General features: G+C 40.5%; 1 protein-coding gene across 1 annotated transcript in view; it reads left to right on the top strand.

The window, feature by feature from the left end:
* The first annotated feature begins 12,884 nt into the window (after positions 1-12,884).
* The window catches only part of BLTP3B (bridge-like lipid transfer protein family member 3B), a 100,360-nt gene continuing 88,625 nt past the window's right edge, over positions 12,885-24,619 (top strand). The window contains exon 1 of the mRNA XM_007503264.3: positions 12,885-13,234. Within this exon, the coding sequence (XP_007503326.1) occupies positions 13,191-13,234 (44 nt within the window). The 5' untranslated portion in view covers positions 12,885-13,190. The remainder of the gene's footprint in view (positions 13,235-24,619) is intronic.

The raw sequence follows: 24,619 nt of genomic DNA, 5'->3' as shown, positions 1-24,619 counted from the left end.
CCTCTGTACAAGTCTTTGCTTGACTCCACTATGCTTTGGAAACCCCTGAGCAATTTTCTAACCTCCAACTTGGATGAAATTTGGTTTTCTCCTAAGGATACCACTTTCCTGGAAAGCCTCACAGTTAAAGACTACTCCTTCAGTTCCCTGCCAGAAGGCAATGGAATTGGCATGCTGCTAACTCCCTGCTGCTGTTCATAATCTCATAGGATGAATTTCAGATTATCTTTTCTGTCCTATTCTTTCCCTGTCTAACAAGCTGTCTGTTCTTTGTCCATGTCCCTTCTCTTACTTGGTAAACCATAACTCCTACTTTACCCCCTTTATGGGGCTCCTTTCTCCCAATATTTAGACCTATTTTGAGAAATTTCCAGCCTTGAATCTTTCAGTTTCCTAAGGAGTTGGCATTTCCTTCCCTGTTCTTTTAGAGATTAGAAATTAATCAGACCTAGAATATATGACTCTTGAGAGCAAAAGTGTTTTTGCTTTTCTTTTTATCTCCAGTGTCTTTATAGACCCAGTGTTTGTTAGGAAATAAGAACTTAATACTTGTTGATTGATTGACTAAGACCCCTCCTCTATAAAACATCTGAATAGTTTGGTACACTGGAAAGAATACTGATTTCTGTGTCTTACCACCTGGGATCAAGCCTCAACTTTGGCCTGCACTAAGTATATGATCTTGGACAAGTCACTTAACCTCTATAGGTCTCAATTTCTTCATCTGTAAAATGGTAGAGGTGGAATAAATGACTTCTGAAATTTCTTAAAGCTTCAAATGTATTGTCATTTAGTTGAGATGTCACGAACACTGAGTTTCCTGAACCCTGGATTCAAGAGTCCTGCCTACTAAGTTCTAAAGTCCATCATGCCTAAGGCTCCTTGGTAGCATTCTGAGTTGTTTCCTTTCCTTTGTCCTTTCCTAGTCTTCCATTGGAAGTGTTACCCTCCGTGTTAAAATGATTATTTGTCTGTCCTTTAAACCTTTGTCTCTCATACTTTTTCCACTATATCTCACTGGCTGCCCAAGAGGATAGAAGTACTCTTCTTAGAATCAAAATAATCTGTCTGTCTGCCCTAGCATCGCCATGTTGATTTGGCTATAGTTTGAGGGCACAGTGGTCTGGGCTCATGTGACAGGGATCTGGCTCAGTGGCCCATCTTCTGTCACTGTAATACATTTCCCTTATTGTTCTTCCTCCTCCTTTAGGTTTCCTGTTAAGTCACATGGTCTTCCCTTCTGGACCCTCCCTTAAAGTTTCTTAAATAAATAAAATGGCCTATTGCCATCAGAATTCATTGACTCATCCAATTTTTCTGTGAAGTCTTTTTTAGTCCCAGCAAAGGTCTCTAAAGACCCTTCCAATACTATCTCCTTACAGTTTCCTTTTCTCACTTCTATTCCATCCACTGAGAAGCACAACTACACTGGACTTTCTCATTGAGCAGAAATATTCTACTTTCAAAAACTTCACTCTAAAAGTCCTCTTTCTGGCCACAATCTCTTCATGTTGCACAATAGAGTTAGGATCAGAGAACCTGGGTTCAAATGTCACCTTTGCAACTTACTACCTGTGGGAATTTGGGCAAGTGACAACCTCCCTGGGGTCTGTTTTCTCATCTTAAAATAAGATAGTTAGACAAGATGGTCTTTAGGGTCCCTTCCAGCTTTAAATCTATGAATCTCTCCCATTCTTTCATCTCAAAGAGAAGGAGGAAAAGTGAATAAACAATTATACATTTCCTACTCTTAAGGCACTGTATTAAGCATTTCTCTCATTTGGTCATTACAACAATCCTACTTGGTAGGTGCCTATTTTATAGTTGAAAAAACTGAATCAAACAGAGATTGTTTTACCAAGATAACAAAACTAGTAAATGTCTGAGGCCAGATTTGAATGAAGACCTTCCTGACTTCAGGCTTAGCACTTTAATGATTGTGCCACTTAACTACCTATAACTTTCTGCCAATCTATTATCTTTTTTTTTATTTTAAAAATGTTTTTTATTTTTATTTTTTCCAGATTACAGGTCGGTACAATTTTCATTCATAATTTTCTGATATTTTGTGACCTGTGTTCTTTTCTTTCTTCCTAACCCTGCCTTTTCCCCAAGACAGAAAGTAATGAGATACAGGTTGTACATGCACATCAAAGACCCCCAAATCATCCACTGCTTCCTTGGCCATTGCCAGCCTTCCTGACTTTTATCTTACCACTGGACTTTGATGACTCTTGGAGAGAGAGTGAAGCTGAAGACTAGTCAAAACACTGCTTCATTAACATCCAGTTCATGTACATCAAGACATCATCAGTGATATGTCCTCTTCAAAAAACAAAGAACAAGATCATAGACTCAGATCCCCAGCCCAAAGGGACCTTATAAGCTCTAATGCTAGTCCAAGTCCATCATTTTTATAGATGAGGTAATAGAGCTAGAGAAATAAAATATCCTGCTAAGGACACACTGATATTCAATAATGAGTAACAAAATGGCTTGAGTCCAAGACTTTCTGACTCCAAGACTGGCCATGCAATGACCATACCATTCATTTTTGGAAAATCAAAACTTTGTCCTTCAGAAATTTGTCCAATCTTTTGTGCCTTTCATGGTACATTGCATATTTCATAGCATTGCCTTACTGTGTGCCAGGCACTAAGGTAATTACTGGGAATATACAGACCAAAAATAAAAACAATATTTGCCTTTGAAGAATTAAAATTAGTGCTTGACACTGAGTTCCCTAAACTTCCCTCTCCTCTACTTCAAAATTGTATCTTCAAAATTTAAGCATCTTGAGAGGAGGAATTATTGTGGGTTTGTTTATTTCTAAAGCCAGGGCCTAGCTTTGTACACTGTAGGTTCTTTAGAAAATTTTGAAGAATCAAAATGTTTGTTGAACTGATATAACGAAAATCTTACATGCTTATTCTCCCATCTATACAAAATCTTTATTATGAAAGTCCTCTGTATATAAATTGAGGGCATTCTCCATAAGAGTATTAATAGAGAACAAGTTGGCTTCTGCAAGTGATATTCAATAATGAAACTCATTTTTACTATCTTACAACTAGCTGAAAGATGTAGTGAATATAAGATCCCATTGTGGATGATTAGACTGGTCCCTGGCATTGCCAAAGATTTCACTGAGGCATTGTGATTGGGTTGTTTGGGAATTATACAATGCCATCTTTGAATGAGAGAGTATTTGGAGGACTTTTGCATTTTAGAGAATGCTTGTTCTGTTTGGACTTTGTCCAAAACATATCCTCTAACCCTGCAAACACCTTAGATGAGCATGTGTTGCCTTGTTAAAAAAAATTGTCTTTTACTTGATGTCAGTTGTTGAGTTGTTTCAGCTTTTGTTACAAAAACAACTTTTTGTAATTTCATTTCGGGGCTTTCCTGGCAAAAACCCTTGATTGGTTTGCTATTTCTTTATCTAGCTTATTTTTCAGATGAGAATCTGAAGCAAACAGTTAAGTGACTTGAATAGGGTCTCATAGTTAGTAAGAGTCTGAGGTCAGAGGTTTGGATCAACATCTCACACCCTACACCAAGATAAACTCAGAATGGATAAATGACTTGAATATAAAGAAGAAAATTATAAGTAAATTAGGTGAACACAGAATAGTAGACATGTCAGATCTTTGGGAAAGGAAAGATTTTAAAACCAAGCAAGAGTTAGGAAAAAAAATCACAAAATGTAAAATAAATAATTTTGATTACATCAAATTAAAAAGGTTTTGTACAAACAAAACCAATGAAACCAAAATTCAAAGGGAAGTAACAAGTTGGGAAACAATCTTCATAACAAAAATGTCTGACAAAGGTCTAATTACTCAAATTTATAAAGAGCTAAACCAATTATACAAAAAATCAAGCCATTCTCCAATTGATAAATGGGCAAGGGACATGAATAGGCAATTTTCAGTTGAAATCAAAGAAAAAAAGAAATCAAAACTACTAATAAGCACATGAAAAAGTGTTCTAAATCTCTTATAATCAGAGAGATGCAAATAAAAACAGCTAAGGTACCACCTCACACCTAGCAGATTGGCTAACATGACAGCAAAGGAACGTAATGAATGCCAAAGGGGATGTGGCAAAATTGGGACATTAATACATTGCCGGTGGAGTTGTGAATTGATCCAACCATTCTGGAGGGCAATTTGGAACTATGCCCAAAGAGCGATAAAAGACTGTCTGCCCTTTGACCCAGCCATAGCATTGCTGGGTTTATACCCCAAAGAGACAATAAGGAAAAAGACTTGTATAAGAATATTCATAGCTGCGCTCTTTATGGTGGCAAAAAATTGGAAAATGTGGGGATGCCCTTCAATTGGGAAATGGCTGAGCAAATTGTGGTATATGTTGGTGATGGAATACTATTGTGCTAAAAGGAATAATTAAGTGGAGGAATTCCATGGAGACTGGAACAACCTCCAGGAAGTAATGCAGAGTGAGAGGAACAGAACCAGGAAAACATTGTACACAGAGACTGATACACTGTGGTACAATCGAATGTAATGGACTTCTCCAATAGTGGCAATGCAGTGGTCATGAACAAGCTGGAGGGATCTATGAGAAAGAACACTATCCACATTCAGAGGAAAAACTGTGGGAGCAGAAACACAGAAGAAAGACAACTGCTTGATTACATGGGTCAAGGGGGATATGATTGGGGATATAGACCCTAAAGGAACATCCCAGTGCAAACATCAACAACATGGAAATAGGTTCTGATCAAGGTCACATGTGATATTATGGGAGGGGTGGGGGTAGAGGAGGGTGGGATAGAATATGATTCTTGTAACCAAGGAATAATGTTCTAATTTGACTAAATAAAATTTTTAAAAAAAGAGTCTGAGGTCTGATTTGAACTCATAAAGATGAGTCTTACTGATTCCAAGCCTAGTACTCTTTCCACTATGCCACCTAGTTGCCCCTTACTTGATGTTAGTACCAAATGGTTAATAGAACTCAGTTTTTTTCTGTAATCCAATTGAGGCTTTTATCATTTTGATATATTTTTAGGACACTCCTTGTTTAAATATAATCTTCAAGGTTACCTTTTGTTATACCAAATAAAATCCTATTTTAAAATCAATAAACACAGCAGAATACTGCATTCTCTCCATGTCTATATCAATTGTGTGATTTTAAAGATATAATTGGAAAATCATCTTGAAGACTGCCTTTTCCCTTCTCATGTTCTTTCTGAGGATACTCTTCTTACATGCACTGACAATTCTCATCAAATTTTATTGTGCATCAAGCCTGGGAAGGTCACAAAGCCTTCTTAATGAGACCCATAATCATTCCAAAGAGTTTGCCCTAACAATTCACACTGGAAAAGACAAGTGGATGAAGGATGCCTATCATGAAGACTGTGATTTGCAGCTGAATAGGCCACCCATTGAATTATTCCATCCATATTCATTCAGGCATTGCAGATGTGTGCCCAGAATTGGATCAGAGCATTGGATCAGATTGCTTTTAGGAAACAGTACAGCATTTTCCACAATTTCAAGCTGCTGTGAAACAAACCCCACTATTTCCAACATCAGTATTCTTCTGTTGGTATTGTTTGGTGTTGCAAATGACCTAAAAGATCACAGTTTAGATGAGAAGCTGCTAGCTTTAGAAATTGACCACCTGGATTTCTATTCTGGTGCTGGCTCATTCTACTAATGTGACCTAGGGTAAATTATTTTTTTTTTGATCCTCACTTTCCTCTTCTATAAAAAAAGGGGGGTGGGCGGGTAAGACGATATTATACCCCAAAGAGACAATAAGGAAAAAGACTTGTATAAGAATATTCATAGCTGTGCTCTTTATGGTGGCAAAAAATTGGAAAATGTGGGGATGCCCTTCAATTGGGAAATGGCTGAGCAAAGTGTGGTATATGTTGGTGATGGAATACTATTGTGCTAAAAGGAATAATTAAGTGGAGGAATTCCATGGGGACTGGAACAACCTCCAGGAAGTGATGCAGAGCGAGAGGAGCAGAACCAGGAAAACATTGTAGAAGAACATGTGTAGAAGACCCTAAGACCCCTGCTAGCTCTGACTGAGACCTATGATCCATGTATGGTGGGCATAGTGTACTAACAAAGGTGATTTAAGTATATCCATGAACTGGAACCATCTCAGACCTTCATAAGAATTCACTGTTCAATTTTCTGCGTGATCATTTACCACCCCTCCCTGCTAAATCAGGAATCTCTATAAATCACAACTTGATTTATTGTTTTGTTGGTTGTCTGCAGATTAAACATAAAAGTGCATGTGCATACATGGTTGTTAAACATTCACTAGCACATCCCTTTATTGCTCTATCAACACCGCCTGAGCTCAGCAGGAGTGCAATAGAAGGCTCAGAGAATGATGTCATCACCAGACTAGAGGCTTATAATGACAATGGCTGGCATTTGTATAGCACTTGAAGGCTGGCAAAGTGCTTTACATCATATGATTCCCTCCACACCCCTGCTTACATATGAAAAGTCAGGGGAAGGAGATTGTCTCAGAAATGACTGATGGGGGAAAGAAATGGAGGACCATGGCTGAGTGAAAAAAGTGCCAAAATGCAGTCCCTAGGTTTTATTAAGAATCTTAACTCAGCCACTGATTATCTAGGGGCCACAGGGCATCTGACAACTCCTCTGGACTTCAGTCTCCTTATGTGTAGAATGAATGGATTGGGTTTGACCTCTAAGGTCCCTTCCAGCTCTAAATCTCTGCTAAGACTCAGGATAACCTATAAGGACTTTATCTCTGATGCTAGGGTTCCAGTTGACCCCATCTCTTCTATTTCTAGCTGTTTGCTACCAGGACCCTGGATGACCCCTCTGGTGCCTTCCAACTCAAAATTCCTGATACTATGATCCTGGATGACTTCTAAGGTTTCTTTTAGTTCTTCATCTGTGATCATAGGATCTCAATGACAAAGGAGGTAATCATGAATTGAGAATAAGAGATAACAGATGGATGCCCCAAATACTAACTACATGGGTATCCACAGAATGCATAGATACTTAAGAGGACTTCTAGCTCCCTAGATATATCCTCTATAAAGGAGTTATGGGAGGACATCAGCAAGAGTCGTACAGAATGAGAAAGCACAGATGGCTGGTGAGCTGTCTGCTTGAATGCCAATGAGAGAGAAGGGAAGGAAATTAGCATTTATTAAGCACATACAATGTGCCAGGCACTGTGCTAAGAGCTTCATAAATATTATCTCATTTGATCCTTATAGCAACCCTGGGTAGTAGATGCTATCTCCTTTTTACAAGTGACTGTACAGGTGAGGAAAATGAGGCAGATAGAGGTTAAGTGACTTGCTAAGGATCATAAAGCTAGTAAGTCACCAAGGCTGAATCTGAACTAAGTCTTCCTGATTTTAGATCCAGGGCTCTATGCCCTGCCATCTAAATGAGATTGTGGATCTGTAAAAAGTTAAAGGAGAAAAAGGAGTTTGATTGACAACTGATGGCATTCTTTGGTTGTTTCTTTTTGGTATAAGCACAGTCCCTGATACTTTCTGTTTTCTTAGTACATGTTTTGAGACCAATTCTTGAGAACTGTCAGTGTTTTAAATGTGTCTAGCTGAGATTTCTTCTCTATGAAGTTGGTCAGATCCAGCTGTTTTTACTGGTTTCATCTTGAGTCCACTTATGACTTCCCTACACAAATGCAGAGGGTAACCTCCAAATATCTTCTTATTGTTGCCAATGAAGATAGACATTAAATACGTATACACTCACCACTACCACCATTACTACCACCAGGCTTGTTTTATATCAAATCAGTTTTCCCCCTTTAGATTTCATCTATAAATGCTATAAATGTTCTTGAGAGAATCTGGCTTAGTTGACTCTCATGCTAAATTCCCTTCAGGTTTATTTGCTCCTAATTTGCTTTTTCCTCTTTGGGACTGTGATGCTGTTTGTGGTCTTTCATCACCACCCTTATCAGTGGTTCAAAAATGAAGTTGCACTTAAAATCTGGTGTTGCTTTTGTCTGCCATCTTTGCTTGGTAAGGACATTAATCACTTGTTGGCTAAAGAGATTTGAGGGAATATTAGAAACTCATTATTTGAAATGTTTTGCATTGATTTTAACTCTGAGAGATGGCAATAGTCTCATTTCTTTACTGTTATCCACATTTCATTATTTCCCAGAAACAACTTATTATTTTTTAGACAAAAAGGGTTATCACTGCTGAAACTGCATTCAGAGGAAATTAGCTTTCTCTATCCTTTCTGGTATGGTGGATAAGGGACTGGACACCTCAGGCACATGATGAAACCAACTCAATTTTTCTAACTTTAATTTGCCTCTTAAAGGAGCCCAGCTTCCATTTGCAAATTATCCAAGTTTTCTAATTCCCATTGACAGTTGGGCTCTAAATATATAAATATATAAAAAATTCATTGGTTGATAAACAAAAAGTATATGTTAGTCGAACTATTCACAATTAAAATAACCTTTGTTGCTGTCTCAGTGGGTAGAACCCTGGACCTAGAGTAAGGAAGACAGGAGTTCAAATCCTGCCTCAGTTACTTATTAGCTATGTGACCTAGAGTGTTACAAATTGTGTGCCTCAGTTTCCTAATTTGTAAATGAGGATATCAATAGCACTTACATCCCATGTTAAAGCACTTTGTATACCTAAATTGCTATATAAATATTAGGTGTTATTATTTTTAAAATGATGTGATTCTTACTTCCCTCTTTTACATTTCCTGTTATCTGGCTAAGGACCATCTTTTTCTTGTTGTCTATTTTACATAGTCATGAAATAGACATAAACTAGTGGTCCAGTCTTTGGTGATGTGTATCATACACAGTTATAGAAATGTGAGGAACAGCTAGGTGGCCTAGTGGATAGAGAGCCAGGCCTGGAGTTGAAAGAATTTACATTCAAATTTGACGTCAGACACTTCTTAGCTATGTGATCCTGGGCAATTCACTTAACCCCAATTGCCTAGCCCTGACTCCTTGTATTGATATTCAATTCTAAAACAGATGGTAGAGGTGTTTTTTTTTTAATTAAAGAAATGTGCATCATTATCATTATTAATGATAACAATTTCTTAAATCCATTGCAATAGATATAACTCATTGCTTAACTAAATAAAACATGTCCATATCCATTAAGGGACAAGCTGGTGATATTGACTCATGCTTTTTTCACAAATTTTCAGGCTTTTACTCTTTCATGACATCTTTTCCCCCATGATATCTACTATGTTTGAGACATTTACCCTGACTTTATCTGGGTATCAGTGTTGCTGAGAAAAGGGAAGGAAACTTCACTTTGATATGCCCTGATTTATTTGGGCTTTGGCATGATCAAAGCTTTACTCTCATTTCCCCATTTTTCTTCTTCCCTCTCTAGTCCAGAGACACACCCCATTCTTCTAAATCTGTCCTTTTTAGATCTTCAGTGAGAGAGAGAGAGACAGACAGACAGACAGACAGACAGAGTTAGTTTAGTTAGGAGAATTCAGGATGCTCTCTTAGAATAAGGATTCCCAACCTGGTGTCTCTCACACACAAAGGGAGTATTGAGGAGTAATTTTATTTCTTATTTGTGTATTAATAGTGTACTTTAAAATTGATTTCCTTCTACATTGAATAGAGAGTATGGTAAAGTTTACTAAAAGCCTAGGGCTAGGGGGAAGAATGAAAAAGGATGGGAATCCATATTTTTTGGAGGTCGAAGGATAAACTGGTAGATCTGCCTCTAGATGAGAGGTGATGGATTCAGGATGCAGAGGGGGACATACGTTTTGGATATAGATAATATGGAAAATTTTTCCAAACTAGGCATGTTTATTTTTGAAAGGTTTTTGTTTTTCTTATTTGAAATTCAGGGAAAGGATTAGAGCCCTAGAAGATGTGAAGAAAAAGTTATAAGTAAAAAAAAAAGGAGTAAGCAGAGGGAAAGAAGAACCATCCCTTTTTAGTGATAGGGTAAACACTTGAATTGGAAAAAAATGAATACAATTCAAATAGGGAGAACTGTGTAGTGAAAATAGATAGCTGAATTTGAAACCAGAGGACACGGGAAGTAAGTCATGGCTACATGTGGCAGCTTCCTGATCTATAAAGTGGAAAAGAGAGTAGTCCCAGTGGCTGATTTTTTTTTTATATATATATATATATAAACCCTTACCTTCCACCTTGGAATCAGTACTGTGTATTGGTTCCAAGGCAGAAGAGTGGTAAGGGCTAGGCAATGGGGGTCAAGTGACTTGCCCAGGGTCACACAACTGGGAAGTGTCTGAGGTCAGATTTGAACCTAGGACCTCCCATCTCTAGTCCTAGCTCTCAATCCACTGAATACTCAGCTGCCCTAAGTGGCTGGTTTTTAAGGCCCATTCAGATTCCAAATCTGAGGGTCTGTCAATGATTGAGCACTCAAGGCAAGGCAAGGCAAGGCAAAACAAAACAATCAGGCAAATTGGGAAGGGAAAGTTAAGGTTGGTGGTGGGTTAGAGGATACTCAAGCACCAAAATTAGTTTCTTGGGCAAAATTTCACTGCCCTCACCCCTAACCTCCATCCTTCAGCTTCCTAATCTTCATCATGGTACCTGATGAACACCAGGTGTTTAATATTTGTTAAAGAATATATTTATTTTTATTAAAGAATAACAATGCAGAAAGTTGAATAAATGAAGCATCTCCCTGTTCAAATCAGATCATAACCCTAATTCTGAGCTGATTGTTAAATATTCATTGTGAGCATTTACATTGGAAACCAGCAAACCCTACTAGTTGGAGCTTCGTTAATTGTTTTGTTGATTGTCTACAGTTAAGAAAGTGATGGAGGAAGTATTACTAATACAGGCCAAACTTAAAATGTGTTCTGTATATTTTTCCCTTTGGAGAGCTCCTAACTAAAGACAAGTGCCCAGAAATCACAAACAAATCAAGAACAAACAGTCCTTCCCAAGATCAGTTTCTCTTCTCTTGCCTCTTTTCCCCTCCCTGAATAGCCAAAGGGTCACTCCCTCCTCAAACCAGAGACCTTTTCCATCTCCTTGAAGTCTTCTATGCTGAGTGCTTCTTCACCCATTTTGTCAGTCTTTTGACTTTGCTTTATTAATTCTTGCTGTTTTGCAAGATCATTGGTTTCCAGTTGCTTAATTATGGTCCTTAAGGCCTGGTTTTCTGCTTTGATCTTTTGATTTTCTGCTATAATCTTTTGATTTTCTCTTTGAACCATTTCCCACTTTTCTTGCCAGAAGGCTTCCATCTTTTTGATAAGCTCCAATTTAAAGTCTTCCAGAGTTTGTGGACAATTTCCATTTTTTTGGAAGATTTTGGCTTTGTTTGGATTTCTTCCTGTATTTTCTCTGTAGACTAGGTTTTTCCTCTGTAAAAATTTTCGAGGGTCAATGCCTTTTTTTTTCTTGGATGGTGTTTGTTGCTCCTGTGCACAATTTGCCATCTCTGTGGAGGTTTTCCCTTCTCTTTTTAGTCAGAAATCTGAGTGAGATGGGCAAGTTCACTGTGTATGGAGTTAAGGAGCAAGGATTTTGCCTGAGGCAAACTCTGGAATCTCAGCAGTGTCCACTGTTCACAGCCCTTTTCTATGCCACCTTCCCAAGAGCACTCAAGGTCTGTGCTCTCCAGCCTGCCTGGGTTTTAGGTTTAGCTGCTCTCAGAGGTAGATCTTTGGTGGTCTTAGCTCCCAAGGACCTAGAGGTGCCACTTGCTCACTCTAGAGGTGCCCCTCGATCACTGCTCACTCTCTGATTCTGGCACCTGCTGGCTCTGACTCTAGTTCTGTAGGTGGGGTGGGGGAGGATAGATCAGTTGGAGTTTTGGTGGGAGCTTTTTCACCCCCTTATAGTGTGGAAATGCCCAAATCCCACATACCTTTAATGCTGTGCCCTACTGTAGAGTCCCTTCGTTCTCATGAATTTGGGTTTTTTTTTTTTGTCTTTTGAGGTAGTCTATATTGGTGGATGCTGAGGAGAGGAAGCGTCCTGCGTCTAGACTGCTGCCATACTTACCGGGAAAGTCCCCCCTGCTGCTTCTTTAAGGAGTAGACTTTCAATCTCTTCTCCCTTACTCCTATCCCCTCCCCTTCTCCAGCCCCGCCTCCATGGAGAACCCCTGTATGTCAGTCCCGCCTCCTTCCCCCGCTTGTAGCTCTGCTCCTTGCCTGGAGTCTCAGTCTCCCCTCCTCCGTAGCATCCTCCCTAAGTAAGGTATTTCGGATGATTCAGAGGCTTATCTCTGTCCTCCAAACTGCGCCTCTCTACCTGATGGTCCCACCCCCCATTCCAACCTCTCTTCCTTGCATCTCACAGCCACGCCCTACTGTCCTGTAGCTCTCCCTTTTTTCTCATAGTCCCTGGGGACCTGCTTCCCCCTTTTCTGAGAGTCCCGTAGCTCATCTCTTCCCTCACCTTTCCCCTCCTTCCTAAAGGAATTGCCCAGGTCTCTCGCAGCCCCATTATTTTCAATCATACTTCCTCCCCTTCTCCCAAGACACCTCCCCTTCTCTCGGCCCCTATCCCAGTGTCTCTCTAGCTCCGCCCCTCTGTCAATATCCCCAACCCCATCTCAGTAGCCCCGTCCCTCCTCCCCTTAATCCTTCCTCTCCCCGCAAAACTTCATTCGCCTGGTGGAACAGTCCGAGTTTTCACTTTTCTCCCCCTGCAGCCATGCCTCTTCATGTAGCCCCGTCCCTTCTTAGCACCACACCCTCTCCTCACAGAACGGTCTATCCTTTCCAGGGTCCTATCGCAGCCTCTTCCTCACTCATCTCGATGGAACCTCCCTTATTCCCATATCCCCACTTCTCCTCGGTGGAACGGCCCATCGTTTTCCTGGGACTCCTGTAGACCCATCCCATTTCCTGCAGCTCCGCCCCCGAGCGGCTGCTCCTCCCCCAAGCGTCTCAGGTGATGGTGCAGTCAAGATGGCGCTGGCGGCGGCGGCGACGGCGGTGGCGGCGCCGGAGGCGGCTTGAGTAGGGATGAGCCAACCCGCTTCTTGGCGGCGGCGGTGGCAACGACAGCAGGAGCCTCTGCGGCTGGGGCCAGGGCCTTGAGGTTCATCTTAGGCCCGTAGCTGCTCTCTCTCGGTGGGCGCTGCTGGAGAGAAGGCAAAGGAGAGAGCACGAGTGCGAGAGCTACAGTGGCGGCGGCGGCTCCCTCTCGCCATGGCTGGGCTCATCAAGAAACAGATTCTCAAGCACCTCTCCAGGTCAGTGCCGGGGGAGACCGGGAGCGCGATGCCCCACTCTCACACCCCACCGCACTGGTCCCCCTTCCCCCGCCCTTCCAGCAAGTGACCGTGGCCTTGGAGCAAGGACCCCCTTCCCTCTACCCCCGCTGCGCATGCCTTTCTCCCCCCTGGGGCCGGCGACGGGAGCCTTGGAACAAGGACCCTTCCTTCCCCCCCCCCCCCCTTCAACGCTGATGTCAGTCTGGGGCACCCCTCTCCCCGCCAACTCTGATGTCAGACCCGGCTCATACCTTCCCATTTGCTTTTGTTGGTTGGGGGCGGGGGAAGAAAATGAAAGAAGGGATTTCGTAAAGGAGAGAGCTGCAGCATCGGGAACTGTTTTCAGTTCTGGGTCACACATTTTCAGGGAGAACGGAGATAAGCCCCAATGAAAGGGAGTTCAAGGACCTTAGGATCATTCATTCATTCATTCCAACATACGGTTAATCAACAAACATTTACTCGACGCCTGTTAGGTGCCAGGTACCTTGCTAGGAACTGACCCTACAAAGACTGCAATCAGACAAGTACCTGCTCCAGTGATGGAGAGGGAGGCTTGGCATTCGGGAAGACGGTTTTCTGCTTATGTCTTAGACATTTAGTGTCTTACTAAATCACTTAACCTCTGTGGGTTTGTTTCTACCTCCCTTAAAAGAAGAGCCTGGATTAGATGACCTCTGAGGGCACTTTCAGCCCTTCCAGGCTATTTTGGTCTTCCTTAACCAGGCTAACTAACATTCACCTGGATTCCTGAGCTGATTCCTCTCCCACCTCTTCTGGGACCTTAATGAATAAGGCTCCTAATTCAACAATTAGGAATCAATTAATCAGCCAAGAAGTATTTATTAAGGACCTTCTAGTTCCTTAGTACTGCCAGAGGCACAAAGGGTACAATTACAGATAAGGAAACAAAGAAGAGTTGAGTTTCAAATCCTTTATGACATTTGTTAGCTATGTGACCTTCCAGAAGTCATTTAACTTCTTGTTTGTTCCCTTACTAGACTTCTGAAGTCTCTATAATCTTTCATTTTTAATAAAAAAATTAATCAGTAAGCATTTGCCTTATGTCAGGCACTACCATTAAGAAAGTCATATTTTTTTTCTGAAAAGAGACATAGAGATGGGAATGCCATACAATATGGTACCTTTCAGAACTCTATCATCCTCAGGAATTGTAGAGATTTTTAATGAAGAGAGCCTGGGAGTGGTTCTGTTAGGTTTTGAGATTCTTAAGAAAAGAATGGAAAAGGAAGGGAAGAGGAATACACTGGGAGGTGGGATTAGGAGAGAAGGGAGAGGAAGTATGGGGGGAATTATCCTACATATTTGAGGTCCACAAGAAGTGTATGTAAACAAGAACAAAGGGGAGAGCAAGTAACATTTGAAATTCAGTTCCACATATACACAGTGGGTACAGAAATATATTTCACTGAAATATAATGTATATAGCTTCAGAAACTTTCTAGACATGTCACTTAGCAAGTAGGCAAGTCACTTAGCCCCAGTTGCCTAATCCTTACCACTCTTCTGCCTTGGAACCAATACTTGATATCAATTCTAAAATAGAAGGTAGTGGTTTAAAAAAAGAAAGAAAGAACTATATGAAGAAAGAGAATACAAAATAATTGTGGGTTGGGGAGCACTAGCTAATGAGGGAACTGGGATAAGTCTTTGTGGGAGCTGGCACTGGAGCTGAACCTTTAAGGAAATTAGAATATAGAGCAGGAAGTGCTTTCCAGTTATGCATATATGGGAGATGAATGATTTCAGTGGAGGCACTATAACTTGGCCAGTTTAGCCATGTCATGCTTTACAGTGATCAGATGAAGGAACTGGGGAAGTTTCAACCGGATATGATAACTAGCTTCAAGTAATTGAAGAACTGCCCTGTGGAAGAAGGATTAGACTTGTTTTCTCCATGGATTTAGAGAACAGAATAAGAGGAGTGGTGGAAGCTGAAGAGAGGCAAATTCTTGGCTTCTTGTAAGGAAAAAATTGCCTGGCTGTTAGAGCTGTCATGAAGGGAGATGGCCTACTGAGGAGCCAAAGTTGGCTTCTCTCACATCAGAGGCCTTAAAGTCAGTCTTGTTGACCATTTGTTTGGAATAGGGATAATAGAGAATTGTTTTTTAGATATGCTTTGTACTAAATGGCTATTGTGGTCCTCTTCAATTTTGAAATTGTGTTTCTGTGAGTTTGAATTGGGTTTTTGTTATTGACTACTCCTGTTCCCTTGGGCAAATCACTTCCCTACTTTAGGCCTCAGTTTCTTCCATAGGTAAGAGGAGGCTGAGCTAGGTTAGTACTGAGTTCTTTCACTTCTAAGTCCTAGGATCAATGACCATGTCCCACTCTGCCCTCCACTCCCCTTTTTTTAAACCCTCACCTTCCACCTTAGAATCAATACTGTGTATTGGTTCCAAGGCAGAAGAGTGGGAAGGGCTAGACAGTGGAGGTTAAATGACTTGCCCAAGGTCACACAGTTAGGAAGTGTCTGAGATCAGATTTGAACCCAGGATCTCCCACCTCTGGGCCTGGGTCTCAATCTGCTGATCCACTCAGCTGTCCCCATCCCACTCACTTGATTTTCCACATGACATGAATTTGTTTGCTTTGGTTTTGTGAAGGCTCTTAACTACCATCTTAGGCTCTCCCTTCCTTTTCAAAAGGGTTCACTTAAATATAGTCTCCTGGAGATGAGGCAAGTAAGTAATAATTTGGAATTTTTTTTGGTCAGATATTACTGTGGCTACTAACTAACTAAACTCCTTGTTAAGGTTTAGTTTTCCAAAGTATGTGTTCATTTATGGGTGTACTTATTTTCACAGCCAGTTTTGTAGTAGATTAATAACTAGAGGCACCAACATGCCCTTGATTTTGGATTCATTTACTTTTAAGAAAGCATTTCTAAAGCTGGGGCCCTAAATTCTGGATATTGGCAATTATGGTGATAAACCTAAGAGCTGTCATTTTTTCCATTTCATAATGTGGTTATAGTCAAGAATGACTCAGGCAAGCTGGCAATTTGTTTCTTTCTTAGCTACCCCATATTTATCTTTTAAGTCAAAGGATTGCTGAATAACTTTGTTCCAAGTAGTTATTCTGAAACTACACAGTTTTATTAGAGCAAGCATCATGCTACTCTTTCCTTTTATCCACTGACAATTTTATCTTTCACATGAAAATCCTTGAAGCATATCGTTCAAATTTATCTTTGGTAAAGCCAAGCATAATCATGTATACATATAATAAATAAAAGTTTTAACTGTTATTCAGCTGGAATGGGCTACATTGCTAACAGTTGGAAAAGAATTTTAAATTCATAAGTCTGTAGAATGAGCACACTTTTAAAGAGCTTAAAGGAGAGTAGGAACAGCTACGGAGGACAGAGATGTTCTAGTCAAATGCAAGATCAAATAAGAAGGTAGGTACAGTGTGGTATTTCTATCATGAATCTATCATGGCTGTATGTAGAAGGAAATATTTCTTCATAATGTGAGTGTTTAAAGTATTAAAAGGTATAAATAGTGTAAAACTCATTTCAGAATTTCTTTTTGAAAAACTGATAAGTAGTCCTAAACTGAGGTTTTGTTTTTCTTTTGATTTGGTATTTAGATAAGGTCTGATTTATATCCACACATTCCTGGGCAAAGGTAGTGGCTGTTTTGACAAACTAAGACAATAACTGTTCAGAATTGAGCCATGAGGTTACTTTTTAACCTGTGGGATCCCTAATAGTTCTTTTATGATTCGTGATGAGTTTCTGAAATTGAAAATTTTCAGTCATTTAAATTCTTGCACATGATTCATTGGTCTCTTTGTCATTCCTACAAAATTATGGCTACCTCCAGTAATCTTATTTCCCTACTCATTGTAGGAGGAACTAGACTGAACTGGTTTGATAATAAAAATTGAAGTGGCACCTAAATGGCCCAGTGGATTAGAGCTCACTGTACTGGAAGACCTGAATCCAGATCCTGCTTCAGACACTAATTCTTTGTCCTTGGGCAAATCACTTAACCACTTGGTGCCTCAGTTTCTTCATCTGTAAAATAGAACTAATAATAACACCTACTCCCACAGGATTCTGATGAGGATGAAATAAATGAACATATCTAAAGTGCTTTGCAAATATTTAAGTGTTATATAAATTCCAGCTGTTATTATGATTATTATTCTTATAGTCACAGAGTTTGAGAGGTATAAAGACAATGAAAGATAATCTAGGCCTGAAGTTCTTAACCTTTTTTCCTTGCATTATAAACCATATCCTTTGAAACCTAGTGAAGTCCATGACCTTCTTAGAGTTGCTTTTAAATATCTATAAACATTTAAGAGGCCTGCAAAAGAAAGGAATTATATTGAAATAAAGATGTAATTTTTTTCCTATCAAAGCTTACATACTTGCTGAAAAATCTATTCATAGAAACCTGGTTAAGAACCTTTGCTCTAGTTCAACTCTTTCATTTAATGGCTGATCTAATGAGTAGATCATGATGTTAATCTAATAGTTCAGCATATTTACTAAGAAAGAGTCAAGAACCTTCAAGAAATACAAATATCTTCACTATCCCTGTAGAGCAGGGATTGACAACCTATAGCACATATACCAAAAGTGACATGTGAGATGATTTGCAGGTCTTTGAGTTAGAGATCAGTAAGTAATTCCTTGAAGTAAGTGGCCCACACAAAAAAAGGACTTTACTCTAAAAACTAAGGGAGCTGACAGAGAGAGAGAGAGAGAGAGAGAGAGAGAGAGAGAGAGAGTGAGAGAGAGAGAGGGAGAGGATGGGAGGGAGGGAGGGGATGAGGTAGGGGAGAATGAGGAAAAGAGAGAGAGACAGAGAGAGAGAAAGAGACAGAGAGCAGCTTAGGCTTCAGGAGAGGTTGGGCAAGCTGTCACTGAAGGTCAGTGGTGTGGTAGAGGCATGCATGCAGCAAGACAAGAACCTGGAGATTGATCATCTGTCAGTCAAATGAACATTTCATGTGGAATGTGACTGGGAAGCAGTTGGGGGCAAGAGCCAATGGTTTGACTGGATTGGAGGTCTTTGGCTGATAGTGGTGACTGAAGCTGAAGGGCTTTTGGCTTCTGGCTGACCTGAAGGAAGAAGCTGGTTATCTATCTCTGGGACTTGTGATAATCAAGTTGGAGGTGACCTGGCTGATTTGAAAGAAGAAGAAAGACAGTTGTCCTCATATCTCTCTGATTGTGTTTCATGCTAGAGACCGAATTAGCATTTCTCTCAATATCCTCCAGTTCAATACTCACTGTAGAGAATAGGGATATCCTACCCCTCTTACCTTCTCCTGTCTTCCCCAAATAAACCCCTTGCTTGACAAAGAAGATTAAGAACTATTTCATAGTTCACACTGAGTGACTGAAGGAGACTGAAGAAGGGGAAAGGGGAGGCTGAAAGGTTTCTGGAGAGGGAGGTACAAAGGGAGGAGGATAGGCAAAAAAGGAGATAACTATCTGATCCATTAGTTATCTAGTATCCATCAATATACTCCCCAAAATATCCATCTATTACAGATGCCTATACTACTTGTGGTGAGAGGAGTTGCTGTGTCACTTGGGAAGAGAGTACAGAGAAAGAACATGATTAATATTTTAAATCTATGCCAAGATAATTGAGTAACATGAAACTTTGGACTAATTTACTTAAGCCATGTATAATTTGAACCCTAAGATTCCATTATTCTCAAGGTAAAATATTTCTTAGGATTTTAGATTTAGATCTGGAAGAGACCTGGAAAATCATTTAATGTACAACCCCCTTTTTATTATTCCAAATCAGGAAACTGAAGCTCATAGAGCCTTCTTAATCCTACTTGTCCAGAGTAATACAGTTTCTAAGTGACTAAGGTGGGATTTGAGCACTGCAAGCTGCCTTCAATTCCATTGCTCTTACTATTGCACCCCGTGGTCTCACCAAGCACTCTTGTGTTCTCTGCTGGTCTAGGTGAGGTGTTTCAGGACAGATGCATTCACTTTCCTTGGGTAAGAGCAGTAGAGTATTGCCTAAGATATGAGGATGCCTTCTGTGTGGTAACTTTTCAGGGGAACTGAGCATTTTGTTAGAGTAGCCTGAAAAATACCAAGGGAAAAAATGTGTTTCTTTCAAGTAAAGGAGAAGATTAAAAAACAAAACACAGAACACAACTAGCTGATTATTTTTCCTTCTAAATCTATTCCTTGGGGACCGCTGGGTGGCTCAGTGGATCGACAGGCAGGCCCAGGGATGGGGGAGGTCCTGGGTTCAAATGTGACCTCAGATACTTCCTGGCTGTGTGACCCTGGGCAGGTCACTTAATTCCCATTGCCTAACCCTTATCCCTCTTCTGCCTTAGAAGCAATACACAATATTGAATCTAAGACAGAAGGTAAGAGTTTAAAAAAAATATTCCTTTTCAAATTTCTCTATTACTTTTTAGGGGAACCCACGTTCCTAACCTCAGTGTCATCCTCAACTCTTCTCACATTACCTCCACACATACCTCCAAACATGATGTCTTTTAATTTCTTTCTCTAACACTATTTCTTGGATACATCTCCTTCTTTCCTCTTACATAGAGGTTGTGTTTGCTTCTGGACTACTGCAGTAGCATTCTAATTAGACCCCTTTTGACTCATCCGTCCTCCCTAAAGTATAGGCCTGCCTGGCCATATTATCCTTCTCTTCTATAAATTCCAATAGTTTCCTGTTGCTTTCAGAATCAAAGATAAACTTTTGTTTGGTATGGAAGGCTCTTCAAAACCTAGCCTCTTCCTCTCTTTCTAGTTCTTTGTCATGTTAACTCAATTTTACTTGCTATGTGCTATGTTGGTGAACCTATGACACATGTCCCAGAGGGGGCTGCTCCCTTCCCCCTCTCCATGTACACCTGAGGACATTTCTCACATGACCTGCCCCTCTGCCCATCAGCGCAATGGGAGCACTTCCTCCCCTGTTTGGGGTAAGATATAAGGCTCACATGTAGTATGAGGGTTAAAGTTTGGGTACTCGGTCTCTAAAAGGTTTGCCATCACTGCTCTGTGGTCTAACCATGGTTGAACCTCTTGGTGTTCTTACCAGATTTTCCATTTCCTGTATCTTTACCTTTGTACTGTCTGTTCCCCATGCCTGGAATACTTGTCCTTTCAATCTAATTAAAATTTCTGCTTTCCTTTAAGGTTTAATGGAAGGGCTTTTTTTGTTTTGTTTTGTTTTTAGCTGCCAGTGCCTTTCCCTTGAAGGCTACCTTCCATCTACTCTGTGTTTATCTTGTATTTATTTGAACCTGGCAACTCAGTGGCATGGCAGATAGAGTGCTGGGACTGGTGTCAGGAAGTCTTGAGTTCAAACCTAGTTTTAGATACTCCCTAGCTGGGTGATTTTGGGCAAGGCACTTGACTCTATTTGTCTCAGTTTCCTCATCTTTATAATGAGCTGAAGAAGGAAACGGCAAACTACTCCAGTATCTTTGCCCAGAAAACCTCAAAATGGGTCACATACATACATACTGCTTTTATCATTAGAATGGAAGCTCTTAGAGAAAGAGAACAGGGACTATTTTTGTTTCCTGGGTGTTTAGCATGATGCCTGATTTTTAAGAGATACTTTATAAATGCTTGTTGACAACTTTTTCTTTAAATGTTTTCATGTTTCTGAAAAAGTTATGCTGAAGAGAGACCAATATCTTTGACCTTATCATGATTTCTGTTGTCCGTCTCTTCTTGTGTTCTTCCTCTTTTAAGTCTTAATTCATAAATCAAGGACTTTCTTCCTTTAGGATCATAGGTTTTCATGTTTTTGAGTTTAGACCTTGGAAGTCAAACCCAGAGACCTCATTTTATAGATGAGGAAACCATGGAGGTCCAGAGAATCACACACAGAGACTTGCCAAGGGTCACACAGCTAGCAAGTGTTTGGGGATAGGCTTTGAGCTCTTCTTTTACTTGTTTTACTGACTCTAGATACATGCTTTTATCCACTATTACTACTTAATGGCTTACTACACCATTTGGCTTGCTTTCTTCTAGTCTTGATTCCCTCAATCCCTGCCCTGCTAGTTCCCAACTCAAATTACGCCTCAGGATTCTGTTCATACTTTCAAGTTGCAGACACTTGTTGGAAGAAGACACAAAACTGTGCCTTAGTGGGTCCATTTGTGTCCCTTAAATCTTAGAGGCCCCGACAACTGCCTAGAAGATGTTTTATTCCTCTTTTATTGTTCTTTTTCACATTCTCCATTGGCTTTTGTTCTAAACCTCTTCACTCTCCACATCCACCACTTCATGGCTGATCTATGTGTTCTGCTATATATTCTTTCCTCACTTCAAGATGTTTTTAGTTTTTACCCATTGTCTTATTCTTTCCACAGGACTTAGGCAAGTAGGAGAACCATGTCATTCTCTTGTGTTCTTGATTCCATCGCTTTCATTCCATCTTAACTCTTTCATCTCTCATTTTTTAACCCTTGCCTTCCATCTTGGAATCAATACCATGGATTGGTTCCCAGGTAGAAGAATGGTAAGGGCTAGACAGTGATTTCAAGGGCTTTGATGACTTAGTTGCTTCACAAGTAAAAGATAGATAAATGCTGGTGGTGAAAGGGAGTGAAATCCAGAGGTTTAGTTGGAGAATGTGTTGAATCCTGCTGGGATCAGTTTTGAAAGGAATGTACTTGGCCTTAGAAGTGAGGGTAAGAATTAGGAACCATCCATCTCCTGAGGTAAGAAAGTTTCAGACTCACCCTATTACTATGTTTTCCTCGCCCCCAAAGTGATTTCCTTCCTTAAGGGTTTAGCTTTTAGGAGAAGTATAAACCAGCTGGTTGAATAATTATTGTTGAAAGTTTGTTCCAGTGGAGCCAGTTTAGCTTACCATTTCAAAGTCAGTATAATCAGAAACTAGAGATGAGGACTGTCTGTTGTCCCTTTTTAGGCAGTTAAGATGGAAAATTATACATACAGTACCCATCACACCAGGTTCTGTGATAGTGTTCTACAAGGAAGAGAGTGAAATTCTTAAAAGAGCTGGGTTTAGCATACTCAATCTATACTACCCCATGACTTGGCATGTCCTATAACTTATTTTGGATGGCAATTGGATCTCATCTTTTGGCTCCTGAAATGGTCTCAGGGTTTAGCTATAGGCTTCTTTGCCACTGCACAGGACATCTGTAGGCAGATCAACTGGTGAAATTTGAGTGTGAGATCTGAACTCTCTAGGCAGGTAGGACTTTTGTTTCAAATAGACTCGCTAGGGTGACTGGGAGGGGACCCAATGCCTTGGGCTTGTGCAACCTCCAGAGCTACGAGGAGCATTGCGAGAGAATGGGAGTCAAGAAGACCAGAATGTAAATCCTGTCCCTAATACTTGCTGTATGATCTTTAAAAGTAAGGCCCTTAACTTCTTTCAGTATTCTTGATTTCCTCACCTGTAAAATGGGGATAGTAGCAACTCTAATCTTACAGAATCGGGTAATATCAGATATGTAAAATCTTCATTCCTTTCTTGACTGCCCCCTCATTCTGTAGGTGTTCTCTACCATGTCTCCACACAGACACCACTTTCTTCTCTTCCCATGCCCCCATTTCTGCTTTATTTTTTTCTTCCCTAATTGGGATAGGAGCTCCTTCTTTGTTTCTGCTTGGACTTGTGTTCCTAGCACTTAACCCAATGCTTGGAACATAGAACTTGTTTAATAAATTCTTGTTAGTTTGACTTGTTGATATTGCCTGCCTTAAAGCACTATATCAGTGCTTTTATTATTAGATTCTTGAAACCTGGGGTTGATGAGGAGTCTATGAAGCCTATTAAGGTGGCAATAAACTTTACCTTGGCATCCTGCACCAGATAAACAAGGGCTCTTAAGGCATCATATGAGGCTTCTGCCCCAGAGGTGTAAGCACTTGATATAAAGGAAAAGGGGAAGAGAATAAGTATGTATTTATACAATACCTACTATGTGCCAGGCCCTGCTTTAAACACTTTACAAATATTATCTCATTTGATTCTCACAACAATCCTGTGAAGTAGCTGCTATCATTGTTTCCATTTTACAGTTGAGAAAATTGAGGCAGAGGTTAATGGCTTACCCTAGGATCATACAGCTAGTTAAGTGTGGATTTGAACTCAAATCTTTACGACTCTGGTACCTCCAGCTGCCTCAGGCTGCTGGACACTAGCCCACTGAGTCAATGGGGATATGCAGACTTTTCCCTTAGAAGTTTGAAGCATTCTTCTGAGAACATTCTTCTGAGGGGAGGGGCAGATGGTACCTGTAGGAACATTTAAGGCAATGTCTAGGCCAGTTATATCACTTTATCTATTCCTATAGCCTCAGTGATCAGATTTGGACCAGATTTGGATCAGATGAGGTCCAAATCACCAAGTATTAATGACCTATGTGTTAGAGATACAATGATAAATGCAAATGTACCTGTTCTCAAGTATCACAAGATGCTAATCCTAGCTAACATTTATTTAAACCTCAAGTTCTGCAAAGTGCTTCACATGTTATCTCATTTTATCTCTAGAAGGTAAGTAGTATTGTTATGCCTATTTCATACATGAGGAAATTGAGGCAGAGAGAAGTTAAATGATTTTCCCAGGGTTCAGAATTTCCTTCATTCAGTGTTAGCCAATGCCCCTCTTTTTATAGATGAGCTGAGGCCCAGAGTGATCAAGTAACCTCCCAGGGTCACACAGGTAAGAAGTGGCAAAGTTGGATATTGAACCCAGTTCCTTGGACTCCAGGGCCCGTGATATTTCCCCTGAACTCTCCCTACTTCATAAGATCAGGAGATTTAGAAGCTGGAAAAGCCCTCAAAAGTCATTTAGTTCAATCTCCTAATTGCTAGTTATAAATCTTCAACTGACTGTAAGAAATCTCCCTAGGGTAGAAAGGGTGAACCTTTTAGAGATAGAGGGCTGCCCCCCCCTTCCTGATTAAATGCCATTTCTGCCCCCCACAACCTTACCCCAGACAGGGGAGGGAGGAAGCACTCCCATTGGGCTGCAGGGCAGAGGGTCAGGGGAAGTGAGGAATGCCCTTAGGTGCATGGAGAGGGGGAGGGGAACAGCTCCCCTTCACTCTGGCTTTCTAGTAATGAATTCTAGTGGGTGACTCTAGGCTTGCTCGCAGACAGGGCTCTGCATGCTCTTTTTTGGCATGTGTGCCATAGGTTCACCATCATGGCCCTAGGGACATCGTGCTTAAACCTCTAACTTGGTACCTTCCAAACTGACTTCCTTCACCTCCACAATCCATTTCCCTGTCTCTCATTGGCCTTATTTTCTTGTTCTCTGACATGCAGTCTCTAGTTTTATCTCTTCCCTTCCCCTCTGAAGTTTAATCAGTTTCTTTCTCTTC

The sequence above is a fragment of the Monodelphis domestica genome, chromosome 5 (genome assembly GCF_027887165.1).
Source record: "Monodelphis domestica isolate mMonDom1 chromosome 5, mMonDom1.pri, whole genome shotgun sequence".
Taxonomy (NCBI): Eukaryota; Metazoa; Chordata; class Mammalia; order Didelphimorphia; family Didelphidae; genus Monodelphis; species Monodelphis domestica.
This window is presented reverse-complemented; position numbering and strand designations above follow the sequence as displayed.